Source organism: Xyrauchen texanus, chromosome 40 (assembly GCF_025860055.1).
Source record: "Xyrauchen texanus isolate HMW12.3.18 chromosome 40, RBS_HiC_50CHRs, whole genome shotgun sequence".
NCBI classification, from domain to species: domain Eukaryota; kingdom Metazoa; phylum Chordata; class Actinopteri; order Cypriniformes; family Catostomidae; genus Xyrauchen; species Xyrauchen texanus.
In genome coordinates, this window is record NC_068315.1 from 26,139,861 (window position 1) to 26,160,281 (window position 20,421).

The following is a 20,421-nucleotide window of genomic DNA, read 5'->3' on the forward strand; positions in this document are numbered from 1 at the left end:
ACAGGCAGAATTCCCAGTTTCCAGCATCTAAAGCGCACCACATTGATCACATCAAAGGAAAGAATGATATAATAGCAATACTTTGGGTGTACTGAGAAAGAGGTTCATCTTTAGGAAGTGGAAACTCAGAATTGACTGTGCTGTTGTGTTCTGTAGAAGCCAGAAGGTTCTGTAAACAGATATGGATTATGGAACTGTAGATGGAGAAATATCACTGGAGTAGAACAGGATGTTAAGGTCAGATTTGTGTATTGCAATATTTTTTCTCATTTAGACACACATAATTCTCTGATCTTGACAATACAACACACTTGACACAATGAGAGATGATTGCTCCATTTCCTTTTAATAGTCAAAATTACAAAATGATAACATGATCTACCTAATCTACAAAATAATAACATAATATTCATGATCATGGTAAGCATCAACATTTTGTTTTGCTCTGTTTATAGACATGCATACTGCTGAGAAATACAAAAATATAAATATAAATACATCCCATTATTATTTTTCTTTCCTTTTAACTGGTTTCTTGACTATAATTTAAAATAGTTTTAGAGTTTGACGAATTAAATGTGGTAGAGAACAATAAGGCATTGAGATGCATTGACAGAGCTGTACAGTGATTAGAGGTATTATTTCAGCTTAATGCTAAATTAAAAAGAACCTAAACATGATCTGGACCTTGTTAAAACAACTACATTTCTAGACAGGAAGAACAAAGTTTATAATAAAATTAAGTTCAGTAATAACCAGATATACCAGTATACAGTACCAACACTAAACTGATCAAACAAATCACTCCATTACAAAACCAAGAACCAAGACAACTCTATTTTTTCTCCATAGTTTTTGTCAGCTTTGACACTTGAGATAGTAGTGTTTTATTTCTCTTAATTTCACTTGAGCATAATGATTAAGCCCTTCTTTAAACACCATTCTCACATTCACAACAGAACAAGAAATGAAAACACAATCTTTTACAAAACCAAAAAAACTTTTCCTATAATTCTTAGTGGAAGCAGTAACAACAGTTGCACTCATTTTTTTTGATGGCCTGTTGCAATGGAAAATAGCATCACTTTTAAACATTTAATCTAAATATCACTCTCTTTGAATTTCTTAGTTCAGGACCTAACATCTGTTCCTCAGGAAAAGTCAGGCAGTGGTTTCATTGTTTCAGTCATGTTCTCCTCCGTATGGGAACGGATAAAAAAAAAAACCGAGGTGAGAATCAGAGAGGAAGAAAAACATTCAAACAAAATGTTCACTACACACCAACCAAATCCCCCCAGTACAGTCATGGCCAAATAATTAGACTCACAGCGAGCATCTTTGTGCTAAATCTGTAAATTGGAAGTCTGTATAAAATATCACAATAGTATCATTAAACTTCTGTTCAACACCTAGGTCAGTGTTATTCATTAAAAGAGACCAATCACAGATCTTTCACTCAAAGTCTAGCAAAAAGTTAAAGTTAAATCTCCTAAAAGACATTTTTGCATCGGCTCGAGTGTATTTATCTCCCCACGTGGCGCGACCTGAAGCGTGTTGTGTCAGCAGGGTGGAAGACCCGGTTCAAATCCCGCATTGATACCAGGAAGTAAGTAAGGAAGTTCACATAATCAGTGACAAGAATTAAAAATTAGATCGCTCTAACTTAAGACCAAAATGGAAGTCTGCATACCCCTACACTAACTTTCATTGACATTCTATGTTGCCGTGGAAAATAATTGTCAGCTAGTGGGGGACTAGACTTTGACTCATTAGAGTCCATTTTGAAGTATGCTATTCTTCTATTAAGCAAATATTTTCAGCGAAGGAAAACTGTGTTGATTGCTCACTGTCGTTCAGTGTCTTACTTTTACCACAATGCAATGCAAATTAGAAATTCTTGTCTTACTAAAGACAGCTGTAACATCTTTTATGCAACAGGTTTTCTTTGGCATCTTTAGTTAGACTAATTGTTATACGAAGTCTTGAGTTAATGGCTATGTTTATGCAACCGGCCCCTGGTTGCTTTAAGATTATTTGTCGGCTGCGTAACTGGCCATAGCTTTTAAAAATCAGAAATGACAAGTCATTCAATTTTGAAAAGGCATACATTTTTTAACAGATAAAAATTAATACACTGCAGGGAAAAGCATTTATACATAAAGCGCAGCTGTGCATAATGTATCATATCATGAGCAAGATGTTTAATGCAGGAATCAAATCCACCCACGGATCGCGTGAGCTCCAGTGTCTTGACTCCTACTGGTAGTTGCCTTTTCACTTTGCTGCTCATTTGCATAAATGTAAACGTTTCTCAACTTTTTCCAAGTCACCAGTCCAACATAATCCCACGGTAAATCAACATAATGCTTCTGAATGTTCATGTACCCTGAAATAAACCCCAATCAATCCAATGGAAACCAGAAAGTCATCGATTCGGAGGTTGTATTTCCACTCAAAAATATATTTTTACTCCATTGACGGTTAGGTTTAAGGGTTGGCATTTGGGTTACGTGTATGGTTAATAAAATATGCATTCTTGTTGACTGTATTACATAAATTACAACAACAACAACAAAAAAAACTTGCTTTTACCTCCACTCGATGGACATTTCATTCGGGAACTGGAGCTCAAACGTACCCATACATTCAACAACACTTCCAGCTTAGGCCACTGGGGGGCAGTGATTCAAATTTCTGTAAGTTCGCAAAAGCAAAACTTTCAACCTGCTGTCACTGAATTCACAGTGCGATCAGTTTGGCAGGACAAAAATCATGTCACCGGCTGGCGCTATCACTTATGTCTGGAAAGAAAATGAATGAGCTCCAGTCACTTTGTGCAGTCACTCTGCAAGATGCAGTCAGTTTGAACGCCTTTAGAATAATGGTAGTCTTGATAACTGCTGACAAATTCAGAGTCACAATTAAATAAACAGACACATGACTAATTAATTATCAGTACTGTACTGACGCTACTAGGTACACACAAACAGAAACTATGCCTGTGCGTTTCTGGTTAGGTCAAAACATGACTTAAAGTGAAATATTTTCTCTGCAACTTTCCTCTCATCCAACCTCTCATTTTCTGCTTTTTATTTTTAAACAGAGTAAGATATTATGACATATGAACACGACTTGATGCTAGGTTATGGCGGTGGAAAAGAAAGGTCTGGCAAACAAACAGGAAATCATATTACAGGCAGAGGAAATACAGTAGAAATACACAATCACAGTATCATCAGAGTCCTGCAGCCGTGAGAAAAAAAGAAGGTAAAAGGGAGAAAAGGAGAAAGCAAAAGAGTGCAATGTGGCAATATTTTAACACTGCCTTCAAAGTCTCTGCTTGTCTCCTTTTCCACCTTCATAAGAAGACAAAATATTGTCCTCATACCCCCTCAGCTAAACTAGAAAACGTACATAGATTATATGGTTTTGGGAGGGCTAAGTGTAAAGTGACTATGGGGGAATTCACAAAGATTAAATTGCGCTTGTTGATAGCGTGGTTTATTTGTATGCGCTGTCTGCGTTTAACACCTGATACTCAGAAGGAATTATGCAAATCAGGTAATGGCACAAACACACCTAAACCTTTTGTGTTGAATGCAATTTGCAAGACGAAATTCCCAATTTTGCGGGCCGGTTTGGAGCAATAGGTTGTGGCATATTTTGCTGGGACTATACTGCATCGCTCCACCACTGCGATCCAGACACAATGCCAAAAGTGTGCTTCACTATGCTTGTCTTTATATATGCCTGGTTAAAATGCTCTTCTCCATCATTTGATGAATTACTGCTGACATGATCTGAAAAATGTACACAACATCTAATTTTAATAAATGTTTACCACCTGCTTTCCAGTGGCTGGTAAAAACGTAATGTTAATTGCGGCAAGCAAATAGTGCTGAATTTTGTAAACAAGACCAAATCTACAATAAACCTAATTTACATAGAAAGCAGCCATGTTTACGCTAAAAAGACTGAAAAGTACTAATTTGAATACAGCGCAGCGCCAATTAAACTGCATTGAGTGTGTTGGTAAATAAAATGCAGTAATTTGACAACCATGGCAAAACTGTTAAGTGAATTTTCCCCTGCCTGTCCTATTATGTGCATCATTGAGAGGTGTTTTATCAAAATATATCATGCTACATTAGTTTTTATATGTGTGGTTCTGCGAGTCCATGTCATAAAACATTTGAGCAATGTCCACTCAGAATGCCTTTTTTCACAGTTTCTCCTTGGCTTCTTGTGGTTCTTTAGTGTTTATGAACATGAATGTCTGTTTTGAGTCATACAGGTGTATGGGTGACAGCTACTTTTAAAACTGTGTGTTGTAATAGTGAATATAGTTACTAGCATGTGTGCACTACAGCTCTGCTCTGCTAGCTCTGAGGTTGCGGGATGATGCTGGAGCAGTCGGTGACTAGCAGATCCACTACTGTGTTTCCACTCAAGAACATGGTTGGTGCCGAAACCATGTTGCACAGGGTGACCGTGGTTCCTGGGACCACTTCGCTGGTAGTAGTGATGGGGTTGGGGTCACTCACAGGGGGATTGTGGGTACCCATGTGACCTTGCAGCTGGGTTGGGTTCTTGCAGTGCACACCACAGAGCTGACAAACCAGGACACCTCCAGACCCGGTGGTGCCAAACCCTCCTGCGCTCTCCTTCCACTCCTGACCGTGGTGCTTTTGAGCGTGAACACGCAGGTACGTCAGTGTGGTGAAACCTGAAGGGATGGTGAGTTTGGGAGGTGAAGCACTGCATGTCTTAGAAGTGCAACTGTGTTTGATTACCTCATAATTAATTGCTAATGATAATTACAGTCAGACAAGCTGATTGTGTTATTAATTTACAAGAGTTTTTATTTATGCAATTAATACAGTTTGTTAAATGATAAATATTAAACAGATAGATAGATAGATAGATAGATAGATAGATAGATAGATAGATAGATAGATAGATAGATAGATGGATGTAATTAAAATGCAGTGTAATTCATCTTTTGTACTGTTTTTCAATCTGGATGTTACACACCAGAGAAAAACGTAATGTACTGTTTCCTTCATTTACATTTATTTCTATTGTTTATATTTATTCTAGGGCTTGTAATTTGTCTCTTTTTCATAATTTTAAAATGTAACATTTGCTTTAATTTTGAGAACTTGAAGCAATATTTTCTATTTACTTAAATGTTTACTCGAAATACTACATTTCAATATTCTAATTTAATTTGTTAATATTTATATTAATAATAGGGTTTAAAGCATCAATTTAGTGTGATTGATTATATTACAATATGTTAAAGAATTATCATGCCTCCTTACCCATACCTAAATTCCGTAATGCAAGTATTTTCCTACCATTGGAGCAATTCAAACTTGAAGTAACTTTGTGTTTTTTAAGAGCCGAGACAGTAGGAGGCAGTCAGCGCACCTCAAAGCTCACAAGCAGTGCAGCCACGCAAACAATTAGAGCCAGGAAGCGTTCCTGACAGCTGGACGAAACAAAATAGAATGCAGAGATCTCAAGACACGATGTTCATAGTTTCAACAACTTTTAACTTGACACAGCATCCTAAAAATATTGTGTTTATGATGCTGAAAACCAGTGAGATCTATATAGATACAGTATATTATAATCATTATTTGAAGTATTAGGTATTATATATACTGAATTCTCTTTATTTTATTTAAGTTAAAGTGGAGATTTAAAGTAAAAAAGGACTTAAATATTGTTCTGTTTCTCACCCACACCTATCATATCACTTCTGAAGACATGGACTAAACCACTGGAGTCTTATGGATTACATTTATGTTTTCTTTATGTGATACAAAAGTCTGATCACCATTCACTTGCATTGTATGGACCTACAGAGCTGAGATATTTTTATAAAAATCTTTGTGTTCTGCTGAAGAAATAAAGTCATACTCATCAGGAATGGCATGAGGGTGAGTAAATGATGAGAGATTTTTCATTTTTAGGTGAACTATTCTTTTAATTGCAATGTTATGCCATGGAATAAACTTAATTAAAAATGTTAATAACTGACAGCCCTAATTAATATTCAATTTATTTAGATATTAGTTTTTGCTGTGCAACTGAAATTTTACTGGTATTGGTTTTGATTACTGAAATGTTGGTATTGTGACAATGCTAATAGATAGATAGAGAGACAGACAGGTAGAGAAGGATACAGGATATAGGATAGTAAAGCAAGTATAAAGAATAAAATATAAAATATCATACTGCGGTTGCAGAGGTGGCAGGAGTGATGCTGTGATTGGTTGTGCACCCTCATGTGATCCGTGATGTAAGCAGCAGACAGCAGTTTGCCACAAATGTGACACGGGACCTTCTCTTCATGTCTGATCATGTGAGCGCGCAGTCTGTCCCGTGTGGCAAAGCTCGATTCACACGTCTGCACCAAACAAAACATACCTCCAAATGTTGTAACAACAGCTTTACTGTGTTATAATTAAGGTAAAAGGTACAACAGGCCAAGCAATATTGTGTATATAGTCATGATTACAGGCCGTTGTTAGGCACAATATGTAGTGGAGCAACTATATTCACAATAGCACAACCTCAAGTGCATTACTGCTTTTATAAAGAAAAAGAAATTATCATTACATTTTTCAAAAGTACCTGATATATAAACTAAGGTTAAATGTCGGCATTTTTGGGTTCTGTGCAGAGATATAAATAGTAGCTTGATGAAAAGGTATTTTGAGTCATAGTTGTTGCTGTAGTATGTTTTTAGCACAGCTGGAATGCTGTATTGACCAATCAGCATCCAGAACCATCTGTTTTATAGCAAACTGATTATAATTGTTTCTCTATTAACATCTTTTAGATAAAACAATACAATATCCTCACAAATAAATACAAAATTTATAAAAAAAAAAAAAAAAAAGTTTATAAGAGTAAAAGTTAACAGGCATTCTATAGGTTGTTTATGAAATTTAAAATAACAAAGATATTGTACAAAAAAATAAACTCAAACTTCCATACGGGACATTTGAAGGGCCTTTCTGAAGAATGGACCTGTCTGACATGACTGTTGAGATGGTCAGGCCTGTGAGAAAGAGTGAGAAATATTTAGTTCATACTCTTCATACTCACAAATAGTTTGTGTGTGGGATGTGAGATCAAACAGGTTTGTCCTACCGTGAGAAAGCTTTAGCACAGTGCGGGCACACATAGGGTTTCTCCACTCCTCCCTGATGGGATCTGACGTGATGGCTCATGCGGTCCTTCCTCTTGAACCGCTGCTGGCAGATCGGGCAAGAGAATGGCTTCTCATCCGAATGGGAGAGCCTGTGTCTGTTCAGGTGGTACACATCCCTGAAGGCTTTGCCACAGGTCTCACATGCGTGGTTTTTACGCACAGGATTGGGATTCTGGTTAACTGGCCTCTGAGGGGGGAGAAAGGTTTAGAAAAGTTATTTAACCGTCTAAGTATTGTAAGCATGTGATCCATATGTGATCTAAACACCAGAAATAATCTGATGCTACACTATGTGCCTCAATGACCATCCCAGTGATGTTGTGTACATCGAGAAGAGGAGGGGGCCAAGCACTGATACTTGAGGAACTCTGGTTGGATGGTTTGAGTAATATCTCACTGGGAAATCGTTCAAGGTCTCCTGGAGAGGAGAGGTGTCCAAGACACACCAGCTGACCACTGGGGATCCTCAAGGATCAGAGCTTGTCCCCCTCCTCTTCTAAACATACAGAACATCACTGGGTCGGTCATTGAGGCACATGGCTTTTCCTACCACTGCTACGAAGATGACATGGAGCTCTACCTGTCATTCCAGCCTGATGACCCTACTGTCTCAGCTTGTATCTCTGCCTGCCTCTCAGACATTTCGACCTGGATGAAGGAACAACACCTTCAGCTCAACCTTGCCAAGAGAGAACTCTTCATGATCCCAGCCAACCCATCTGTTGACCACACCCTCACTTGTCATCTTGGTTCAACTACACTTACACCAACCTGAACAGCCCAGAACCTGAGAGTGGTGGTAGTTGACCAGCTTAATTTCACTGCACACATCTCATCAACCATTCGGTCTTGCAGATTCGTGCTTAACAACATCAGGAAAATCAGACCTTTCCTGTCTGAATATGCTACACAACTCCTGGTCCAAGCTCTGGTCATTTCAAGACTGGACTACTGCAATGCTCTGTTGGCTGGCCTTCCAGCTAATCCAATTAAGCCACGGAAGATGGTCCAGAATGCAGCAGTGCATCTGGTCTTCAATCATCCAAAAAGGGCTCATGTCACCCCACTCTTGTTTTCACTCTACTGGCTACCTGTAGCTTCCCACATAAAATTCAAGGATCTGACTCTGGCTTTCAGGACAGCCAATGGAACCGTACCCTTTTACTTCAATTCCCTACTTCAGGTCTATGCTCCAACTTGCTCTCTGCAGTCTATGAATGAGCAACACATGGTGGTCCCATCACAAAGATGCTCCTCTGTGGTGGAATTTCTCTGCTCCTCTGTGGTGGAATGAACTTCCAACCTCCACACGATTTGCTGTTACCTTCTCAACATACAAGAACCAGCTGAAAACACATCTGTTCTGTGAGCATTTAACCAACACACACCTATTGTACTTACAACTGCACTCAACATGCACTTAAATGTACAAATAATAATAATAATAATTCCTTGTCTGACTCTTTCTTCTGTGCTAACATCTTTACTACTCCAGCCACTGTGAGAACTTGGCAGTCCTATACTGCAGATTAGGGATGAAACGGTTAACGGTTCATGGTAAACCACAATAAAATTCCCAGACGGTTAGTATGTGTCACATTTCATTATCATTAAAACCATGCACGATTATCGAGATTTGTGAAAATCGTGGTAAATGCTGTCCACACACACCCACCATGAGTCTGACGCATGGGTGAAGCATGTAACATTCTTATTGTTGTTCTTTTAGCGTGAAAACATGGTGGAAGGCAATGACAGCGCTCAGGAGAATTTCCAACCTTCCAAGACCAAATTAGAAGTGTGGTCATATTTTGAATTTTATAAGAATGCTAAGGGAAATTATTAGAAGATGGTAACTCTGCCTGCAGAGCTTGCCAGAGGAATGTCACTGTGAAACGGGGCAAGGTGTCCAATCTGGCGAGTCATCTTCGTGACAACCATCTATCACTTTATAGTGCATGCAAGTAAGTTAACTTTTAGCAGTAGATGAGTTGGGGAAAGTAAATAGTTGGATACGATATTTAATTGGGTTGAAATAATTTCTTATCTCACTTATAAAAAAACGCAAGCTTCGCAAATAAAAGGTTCCTAGCAAGTGCATCGCTTTGAGCCAAGACAAACGAACAATACAACAAGACAGTAAAAAATAACAAATACGTGCGACATTTAAGTAATGTACATTCATACCACTAATACACAGCTTTTCAAATCATTACGGGGATATGAAATAGTGATTTCAGATGAAGGTTTTAAAATGTTACCTGTTCTTTAATTATTTTATAATCTGTTGCAGTCTACAAAACAATAATCCAATACAAATACTGAAGTCCTCCGATTTCATTTTCAATACAATCGAAAACTATAACATGATGCATGATGGCACCAGTTGTGTTTGTAGGAAAGGAGAGAGCATGAGATAGAAGAGTATCAGGATGAGCGACCAGAATCAAGAATTTCAGAGAGCTATGTAATAACATGTTGTGTAGTTTAGTCAACCAACCAACATATTTTGATAATTTAATATGTGTAAGTTAATAATAATACTGTAACCACACCAATAATAATAATTGTAATTATACTGCAGAGTATGTGAGTGGAGTGGCAACAATTTCCCCTCCGTGCTTAAAGCATTCTTTAATCACTGCACTCCTGCTCCACTCTGTAAAGTTATTTCAGTATGCTTTTTAATATCACAACCTTCCATGCAGAAGATGTATTAAATGAAAAATAAATACACAATACTAGAAAAAAAGCTACAATGTGCTTTATTAGAACACTAACATTAGCCCAAGTCTAAATAAAATACATTGTATAGCTTACGTTTGAAACATATCAACAGCATTCTCTGGAACTGATCAATAAAAAACTAACAAACAAATGAAAATCAAATTAATAAATTACAAAAAAAACAAAAAACGTTATTAGGCCTATGTATTATTGGCACTTCTTTTAACTAACCTTGCCATATACAGTGAGGGGAAATTATTTGATCCCCTGCTGATATTGTACGTTTGCCCACTGACAAACAAATGATAAGTCTATAATTTTAATGGTAGGTTAATTTGAACAGTGAGATACAGAATAACAACAAAAATGTTATAAATTGAATTGTATTTTAATAAGGGAACTAAGTATTTGACCCCTCTGCAAAACATGACTTAGTACGTGGTGGCAAAACCCTTGTTGGCAATCACAGAGGTCAGACTTTTCTTGTAGTTAACCACCAGGTTTGCACACATCTCAGGAGGGATTTTGTCCCACTGCTCTTTGCAGATCTTCTCCAAGTCATTAAGGTTTCGAGGCTGACGTTTGGCAACTCAAACCTTCAGCTCCCTCCACAGATTTTCTCTGTTATTAAGGTCTGGAGACTGGCAAGGCTACTCCAGGACCTTAATGTGCTTCTTCTTGAGCCACTCCTTTGTTGCCTTGGCCATGTGTTTTGGGTCATTGTCATGCTGGAATACCCATCCACGACCCATTTTCAATGCTCTGGCTGAGGGAGGGAGGTTCTCACCCAAGATTTGACGGTACATGGCCCTGTCAATCATCCCTTTGATGCGGTGAAGTTGGCCTGTCCCCTTAGCAGAAAAACACCACCAAAGCATAATGTTTCCACCTCCATGTTTGACGGTGGGGATGGTGTTCTTGGGGTCATAGGCAGCATTCCTCCTCCTCCAAACACGCGAGTTGAGTTGATGCCAAAGAGCTTGATTTTAGTCTTATCTGACCACAACACTTTCACCCAGTTCTTCTCTGAATCATTCAGATGTTCATTGGCAAACTTCAGATGGGCCTGGACATGTGCTTTCTTGAGCAGGGGGACCTTGCGGGCGCTGCAGGATTTCAGTCCTTCACGGCGTAGTGTGTTACCAATTGTTTTCTTGGTGACTATGGTCCCAGTTGCCTTGAGATCATTGACAAGATCCTCCCGTGTAGTTCTGGGCTGATTCCTCACCGTTCTCATGATCATTGCAACTCCACTTGGTGAGATCTTGCATGGAGCCCCAGACCGAGGGAGATTGACAGTTCTTTTGAGTTTCTTCCATTTGCAAATAATCGCACTAACTGTTGTCACGTCACCAAGCTGCTTGGTGATGGTCTTGTAGCCCATTCCAGCCTTGTGTAGATCTACAATCTTGTCCCTGACATCCTTGGACAGCTCATTGGTCTTGGCCATGGTGGAGAGTTTGGAATCTGATTGATTGATTGCTTCTGTGAACAGGTGTCTTTTATACAGGTAACAAACTGAGATTAGGAGCACTCCCTTTAAGAGTGTGCTCCTAATCTCAGCTCGTTACCTGTATAAAAGACACCTGGGAGCCAGAAATCTCTGATTGAGAGGGGGTCGAATACTTATTTCCATCATTAAAATGCAATTCAATTTATAACATTTTTGACAGTGACTGTCTCTCACTGTTCAAATTAACCTACCATTAAAATTACAGACTGATCATTTCTATGTCAGTGGGCAAACGTACAAAATCAAATAATTTTCCCTCACTGTAATTCTGTGAACGTTCTACACTTTTTTCCCTCTATTGGCATTTGCTGAGCTTCTTCATCTGCAAACATGTAACACATAAATTAGACTATGGCACTAAAATAAATTTAGATGGCAATCAATTAAATTCAAACTACGCAATACTAACATGTTGATAAATTCAGTTGGTGTTTTGCTTTGTAAAAAGTTAAATTCTTTTTAATGCGGGACATAATAGCCTACAGTTAAGATTGCGATGCATTAGAGTAGAATGCTGATGTGATTATTCAAAATATTTAATAGGCAATATATGTATTACTGATCTTTAGATTTTCTCTCCACATGTAAATGGTTTATCATTGTGTTTTTTGTACACGTCTTTTGGATTTCACAACAAACATTTGATCGTGGCAATCATCTCCCCACTCGTGATCTCTTTCACCATACCATCATTAATTGTCACTATATGCCAGCTGATGTAAGAATAAAGAGAGCAAGCTTAACTCAATAATAGGGAGCGTGAAAACAGAAAGTGAAAGTAACCTTCGTGCTGAAGGTCGAACATTACCAAGTGTTGCTAGATTTTAAACTAGTATTTATTATTATTTTTTTTTTCTTTCAGGTTATATCAGAAATTCCATCTTTTCTTCATGCCAAATGTGTTTAACACTGCTTAACACGTGGTGAAGTATTGCATTAAGGTCCGTTAACACGTGTTTTGCCCGTAACAGAGCTTTAGTTGTGCGTTCTTACAGCGAACGAAAACAATGACGCTCCGATTTCTTTAAAACCCGCTCCTCGCTCCAGGCAAAATCATGCCACTCCCACTCCGCTCAGCTCACACACTCTGCTATACTGCATTTGCTATTCCCTTGTTTGCTAAGGTTTTGGTCACAATAATCATGATATCAAATTTTCATACATTACATCTCTACTGCAGATGTTGTTAAACTTTGTATGACACATTGGTTGCTATGTGAAGTGATCTATCTACAGGAGTCTGCAGTTGCATGTAAGTGTGTTCACTTTGCTTTAGAGTAGTATTCATTGCTAGACTAGTGCTATTTATTTGCTGTGTTGTACCTTTTTGAACTCGCGTCGCTTAAACGTGTGTGTGTGTGCTACATTGTTTTTGACTTGTCCTAGGGAATTCACTGGTAGGTTTAGAGTTGTATGTTTATTGTGTATAAAACTTGCATTATTTTAGTGTGTCTCTAAACAGTCCTTCACTTGTTTTAGCGTTTTAGATTGCTTAAGTTTAGCATTATTTGTTTGCTGTCTACTCAAGTCGCGTTTGTTCCCGCGTTTGTCACCTCGCACTTTAGTTTTGATTACCCACTTGTCTAACTTTGTTGTGCTAAGCAGCATTAAGTCATGTCCAGCTTTTTTCACTTAACGACCCGTTAGCACCGTGTATATATTTGACGTGAATGCTGACCTCGTGTCCTCATGTAAAGTCCTCGCGTAAAGCTCTATTTGTGTGAAGACTTACTTGAGCAAAGACCAGCGAGTCTACCTGTGCGAGTCCACGGAGCAAGGACACAACAAGGTGCCACTCACCATAGCACTTACGTATCTTTTTATTATTTTTTTAAATATATTTTTAAATATATTCCCATGTCTACTCCATGAATAACATGTGCCCTCAAGCACATCCCTGTTATCTGTTACAGACAGTTTGCACGATATAGACACAACGCAACCCACACAACCAATGACCACTTTGGACATCAGCGCCTGCTCCACTCTCATTTTCAGTGGGACTCTGGAACTGGACTTCATTCCAACCTTCGCCACACAGTCCACCCTCAGCATCCTCACACTGACAGAAACTTAGATACGTCCAGAGGATACAGAAACACACTCTAATCTCTCCAACAACTTTTCCTTCTCCCACACCCCTCGACATACTGGTAGGGGTGGGGGAACAGGTTTGTTCATTCCAAACGACTGGACATTTTTTCCATACTACTCTCTATGTAACATTACTTCTTTTGAATTCCATGCTATTACTACAATGCAACCCACAAAAATCCATGTTGTTGTCATCTACCGCCCTCCAGGTCAGCTGGCAAACTTTCTTGAGGAGCTGGATGTATTGCTGTCCTCCTGTGACAGGGCGGAGGGCGGGACGGGTCTTGATGCTACACACCCAGCCCCTAATCAGGCTAATCAAGCCTCAGAGAGGGTTAAAGACTGGAGACTGCAGTGGGACAGAGAGAGAGAGATTTAAGGGAGCTCTCCGACACCTTTGTGTGTTTGTCTTTTTGTTTCAGTTTATAATTAAAATATTATTTATATCGTCAAGCTGGTTTCACCTCCACCTTTCCATTAATACCTGTACACTGGTGCTGAAATCCGGGAAGGAGGAGGGATGCACCATAGTAGAGTTCTCGCCTCTACCATCTACCCCAACGGAGCAGCCGTGGGGATCCGCCGGAGGACGGAGGAGCCCAGACGCCTGAGAGCGGACGAACGGCCGCCGACTGTGAAGGGAGAAGAGGCTCCTAACCGACCGCCTGGAGCGGGAGAACCGCTGCCAGAGGCAGGGGAGTCCCCTTCTGTTTCCCGAGAATGCGGCGGGGCGTTCTGTCCACCAGGGGCCGGAAGACTGCCACCGATCTGTCCGGGTAGGCGCGGCTGTTTTCTGTTGGAGGAGTGGCCAAGGACCAAGCTACTGCGTATCGGAGAACCGGCGAGTAAGTGTTTTTTTCTCTCTCTCTCTCTTCCACTGCCGCTCCGCGTTGGCCTTTACCTCTCTTTTTAAAATGTTTTGGTTAATTTGGCACGATCGCCGTTACGGAGTGTAGGTGCTAAATTTTTTTGGGTTTCCCTCCCCTTGTCCCCTCCCCCATCCAGGTAGACGGGGATGACCTGCCAGCAGATGGGTGTTAGGCACGCCCCTCCCCAGGGAAGGGGGGGGAGGGGTATGTCATGCCAGGGAGAACGAGGGAGGAATGTGACAGGGCGGAGGGCGGGGCCCGGGTCGTGATGCTGCACACTCGGCCCTGAATCAGGCTAATCAAGCCTCAGAGAGGGATAAAGGCCAAATGGAGACTGCAGTGGGACAGAGAGAAAGATTTACGGGCAGCTGTTCGACAACTGTGTGTGTTTGTCTTTTGGTTAAGTTCTTCATTCAAATATTATTTATATTGTCAAGCCTGTTCTCGCCGCCTCCTTTCCATGAATCCCTTTACACCTCCTTTCCTGAAGAAGGTATGCCATTTGTGGTTCTTGGAGATTTCAACCAAGGCAAGCCCCAGGCCACTGAAATTCATGCTCTTCTGGCCTCGTTTGACTTGGAAAGACTAAGTACTACAGCAACTTACAGATCGGGCAACCAGCTGGACCACATTTTACATGTAACTGTACCAACACAAATATTCTTGTTACTCTTTTACATGTCTCTGATCACTACTTTGTTCAATTCAACATGACTCTCGCATTTATATTAAAACCACCTTTGGTTTCTTCGCCGTAACCTCCGCTCTCTTTCACCCACACGCCTTTACACGCTACTGTTTCTACTACTCTTTTCCACCCTGGATGTAAACACTGCCACAGGCACACTAAGCTCTACATTAACAACCTGTCTAGACAGCATCTGTCCTCTCTCCTATAGGGCAGCACATATGACACCGCCCAGCCCCTGGCTCTCTGATATTCTTCGTGAATATCGGACTGACCTCAGGATGGCTGAGAGGAGATGGTGGAAATATAAAGATCCAGCAGATCTGGTTAAGTATCAGTCACTGCTTGCATCTTTTTCAGATAACTTTAAATCTGCAAAAACTTCCTATTACCAGGACAAGATCAACAGACACACGCAGCTTATTTAGAACATTCAACACACTTCTCTGTCCTCCACCACCTGCCACCTCACTGACAGCAGATGTCTTTGCCACATTTTTTACTAATAAGGTTACAGCCATCAGCAATACATTCTCAGCACCACACCCTCTCAAACACCCACCTCCTGTATGCAGCTCTTCTGTCTCTATGTTCTCTATTCTGACTGACACTGAGGTCTCTAAACTCCTCCTCTCCAACCACCCACCACCTGTTCCCTTGACCCCATTCCTTCCCACCTTCTACAAGCCATTTCTCCGTCCATCCTACCTGCACTCACACTCATAATTAACACATCTCTACTTACAGGCATTTTCCCCACTATATTTAATATTTTTATATATATTCTTGATGCACTCTAATCTGTCTTGGATACTACTATTCTGATGCTAGTGAAACTTTGTAATGCAGCATTTTTCGTACCACTGTCTCCTTAAGATGAATAGTTTATTATGTATTAATCCTCTTTTTTAAGTCGCTTTGGATAAAAGCAGCTGCTAAATTACTAAATGTAAATATAATGAATGTTTCCATTTATGAAATTCGAATACACATGGATACCCACCTGTACAGGCTCCCCTGTTGCCATGACAACAGCAGCAGGAGGAGGGAGGGCGGTCACAGTGGAAGCCACACTCTCCATAGCAACTTCATTTCCATCTTGAGTAGCCAGGACTTGTGTGTGGTGAGAGGGCAGCACGGCAACAGGAGGCAGCATTTGGGGTTGCTGCTGGGGTATGGACAGGTGGAGAGAAAGGGGGAAAGTGTGTCTTTCTGTACTCTCTTTGGCCATGGCCTCTCGGCTCTGGGAGCCACCCTTCATGCGGATACCAGTGTGGACGGATTGGTGACGCCGCAGGTTGTAGCTGTTCTTAAACTGCTTGCTGCATATAGAGCAGATATGAGCCGCACGGGCCGGTCTGGACACTGGCTTCACTGCAGAAGGGATGGAGAAGAGTGAGAAAGAGTGTTATTAATATGAAGTAACACCATTTTAGACTTTCTGACCAATGAATGACCATACATTTTCCAGTCTTTCATGATTACTGGTTAAGATTTTTTTGTATTCTTTTACAGAGCATTGATTCTCAAATGGGTTTGCTTTGTTACCCAACACAGTAACATAACGTAACATATTTAATGTAGTCTTAGTTGTATTTTTTTTCCCATGCATAAATTTGGTCATGGTTTTCAAGGTTAAGGGCATGTTACACAATCTGTCCATGTTGCTGTCAACCTAGTTTGGCTAGCTTCTGCCAAGTGACATGAACTGGTGCAAAACAGTCAAGTTAAAACCTTTAAAGTCAACAACAAAAGATATGGGGTGCATTTTCGCCTCTTTTAGCCATTTTCTCCCCAATTTGGCATGCCTAATTCCAACTACTTTCTAGTTCCTCGTGGTGGCGCGTTTACTCATCTCAATCCGGGAAGTGGAGTTGCCTCCACTTCTGAGACAGTCAATCCACACATCTTATCAAGTGGCTCGCTGTGCATGACACCGCGGAGACTCACAGCATGTGGAGGCTCATGCTATTCTACGTGATCCACACACAATTTACCTTGTGCCCATTGAGAGCGAAAACCCCTAAATGCGACCTCGAGGAGATTACCCCACGTGACAACCAATTTGGTTGCCTAGGATACATGGCTGGAGTCACTCAGAACACCCTGGATTCAAACTCACGACTCCAGGGGTGGTAATCAGCATCAATACTCGCTGAGCTGAGCTTGCCAGGCCCCTTATTTTTGCCATTTTAAAAGTTTATAAGCCAATTTACTTTGCAATCTTATTATATGTTTACTTTTATTTTTATTTATTGAAAAGCCAATAACAGATTAATCGGCCGATAGTTTTTAAAATAAATTTTTTTGAAAGATAAAACATTTTCGTAGTCTTTCCTTACTATGATAGGCACAGACATAGAAGCTACAAAATCCCAGATGCAGTTTATTTTTTGACCAAAATCCTGATAATAACCTAAAAAAAAATGAAGATTTGGTGCATAATGCAGGATAGTCGTCTTTTGGTTAACATTTTGCCACTATTAGAACACCAAAATCACTATTCGGTTATTCTACACGTGCAATAGAGGTCTTCAACCAGACCCAAACTCAACGAGTTCTGACAAACCGTTGGGTTTTACGGCTGGGTTTGGGTCCATTTTTCAAGTGTAGGGCGAGTTAGGGGCTGTTCAAACATGCTTTAGTTTATGTCTGTGATGTTTTTCTATACTTTTAATACACACCGGACAGATGTCTTTGACTGTTGCACTGAATCTTACTGTTTTTTTCTTTCAGTGTCTCGCAAGTAGGTATAGCTGCAGGACGGAGATCTCCAAATGGGGATGGAATCTCCAAAATAGGGTGTGGTTTCTTCAGAAGGGGCGTTACTCCAAAAGGGGGTTGCAGCAACTCCAAAAGGGGACGACACCTCCACAGACGGTTAGGGTAAGGAAAAGGGTTAGGTAAGGGGCTCCCTATTTCTTTGCTAGCGATTTGGAGCTCCCGCCCCTTTTTGAAGCTCTGTCTGCAACTATACCCTTCACGTGTCTCTCACAGGATTGACTAATTTTTTAACACCAAGTAAAACAACTTTAATATTTATAAATGCATCTCGAAAAACTTGCGTTGTGCTTCATTTGTTGTGCTGCTTTCTGAGGAAGTTTAGTTTGCAAAGAGGACTTCATGTGACTGCTACACCATTAAACATGATTTACAGGTTCCAAAACCAACTATCGGCACCGATTAATCGGTAAAACTGATATATCGGTCTACCTCTAATAGAGATAGCAAAGAGCTCTTTGTAGCCAATTATATCTTTTAGAGCAGAGTCAAATAATAAAACCATGGAATTATTTTCCGTTAATATATTCTATATATAATAAATGTATATTCACTACTGAACTTAAATTACTTTTTCATGCTTGGAAATCTCTACTACTATTATTTTGCATGTATTCTATGACCATAGGGACCCTGTGCAGAAGTGGGAGACTAAAAATGACATAAAAACGTCAAACAAAAAGCCTTTGTCGCCCGAGTGACTTTGGCTGAAGAAGATAAAACTGTATTGCAAGGAGCCGTAATATTGTACTGCTCGCAGAGGAACACAGAGCAACCACAGAAAACCGCCAACCCCTCCCAGGCAGTTGTCTCCTTTCTCTCCAAACCTCCCTCCCATTCACCATCCCTCCTTGAACACCAACCCTCTCTCTCACCCACCAGGTACAGGGTCCTCATTGAGAGCAGCAGTGTCCACTGTCGATGGGGGCGGAGCTATGTGCTCGGTGGGTGGGGTTTGAGGAGAGGTCGTGTGGACACCCAGAAGTTCTGATTGGAGGGAACCCTCCACTTGGGCCTGAGAAGGTGTGGTCTGGGAAAGAACAATCACAAAGTACTAAGTTTGAATTCAAAACTTCGGTGTAGGTATAACTCAGAGACTTCTGGTTGCCTGACTGGAGTGAAACTCTCTGCAGCTGGTCATCATTTTAAATGTAGTCACGTAGGCATTGATATAACTCGGTAATAACAAGATTGAAACATTCATTCACAAATATACATAAACAAGCCATGTTCATCCTCACCTGAAAAAGAAAATTGCTCCACGCGGCATCCATTTTGTTCCAAAGCGATGAATATTATAATACTATAATAACCACACAATCAAGAATAATAGCGCACCATTGGCATCCTTTAAATCGTCTATAGTTTGCAAATATTGAACGTTTGGAGGTGTTTTCAAACGGTTCCCCCTTAAAACATGCTAAAAATCTCTTTCCGTTTAATTAATTACCGGTCCAGATTACCAGGCAATAATGCACACAATTCAGTATTCACTTTAATCTAACTTTAACCCTTCACCGAGCCATTACAACAACAAAAAAACGAGTATTTATTATTTTGCATGACTTAAAAAAAATCCATATTTGCACACGAAATCAATAATGTTATTTCTATTTCTACACTCTTACATCATGCATTAAAAAACAGGAGTTGATGCATTTAGACGTTAAAAAACGGTTACACGTAATGCGATTGACGCATTTGAAATAGTAAAACTTAAAGGCTGCTATGCATAAATCAGTGTTTTTTTTTCCTCGGTTCTCCCGACAGGCCAATCGGGTGTTTGTCGAAGCCTCGCTGTTGGATTCAAGCTCTGACCCCGGCGAAAATCACTCGAGCCCGGCCGCAGCCCGCCGCTCCACCTCGGCGCTTCAATTCACACGATGTCATCTTTCTTTTTTTATCGCGCTCTCTCTCTCTCCCTCCCTCCCTCCTGTCTCTTTCTTCCTTTTCTTTTTTAATTCCTCTTTCTTCTACCCCCTCCTCTCCTTTTTTCCTCTCTCCGCTATGTCCCAGTTGTGTTTAAAGGGATGACGGTTCCCCCACCTCCTGTTTCCGTCGCTTTCCTCTCGGAATCTGAGCCGACAGAAATGGAGTAACGCCATAGCGCTGTGTACAACACAGGACCCCGGACTACTGATCGAGATTTAAAAAAAGACACATAGACAAACAACTCTTTCTATGATGCTTCAGACGAAGCTGTACTACATATCTTTTGGCATTTATTACTGACTATTTGCTTACATAATAATGTCAGTAGGCTATTTTATTATTGATATTTTACTGTTATTTGCCAAATTTGATAACTTTCTAAATGTAGTAGCTAACACCTATATTTATTGTATTTAAAGATGAAATCAAGCGGTATTTTCAAACATTTCTAACTTCTAAAAATTCAACAAAAAAAAAAAAAATTATATTGTGAGCGTGCGCTTTCTTTTTATTTATTTGCAATGTGCAAATACCTCAATTATTTTAGGCGCAACTGGCTTTTATTATTTAATTTGCATATGTACATACA

General features: G+C 40.2%; 1 protein-coding gene across 1 annotated transcript; it reads right to left on the reverse strand.

Annotated features, from left to right (window-relative positions):
* Positions 1-338: 338 nt before the first annotated feature.
* LOC127633893 (myc-associated zinc finger protein-like) lies at positions 339-19,902 on the reverse strand. Its single transcript, XM_052113268.1, has 7 exons — positions 19,142-19,902; positions 18,780-18,930; positions 16,123-16,493; positions 7,168-7,415; positions 7,012-7,075; positions 6,247-6,418; positions 339-4,726 (listed from the first exon to the last, which is right to left on the reverse strand). Exons 1-7 carry the CDS (start codon positions 19,172-19,174, stop codon positions 4,380-4,382), a joined length of 1,386 nt encoding a protein of 461 aa, XP_051969228.1. The 5' UTR covers positions 19,175-19,902; the 3' UTR covers positions 339-4,379.
* Between the last annotated feature and the right edge of the window lie 519 nt (positions 19,903-20,421).

What these genes read in the sequence shown, in the direction of transcription:
- LOC127633893 (XM_052113268.1), bottom strand. Translation starts at nt 19,174, where the DNA reads ATGGATGCCGCGTGGAGCAATTTTCTTTTTCAG. An exon ending in CAATGAGGACCCTGTACCTG is followed by an intron (nt 16,494 to 18,779) that starts GTGGGTGAGAGA and finishes TCCCTTCTGCAG; the next exon opens with TGAAGCCAGTGTCCAGACCG. An exon ending in CAACAGGGGAGCCTGTACAG is followed by an intron (nt 7,416 to 16,122) that starts GTGGGTATCCAT and finishes CTCCCCCCTCAG; the next exon opens with AGGCCAGTTAACCAGAATCC.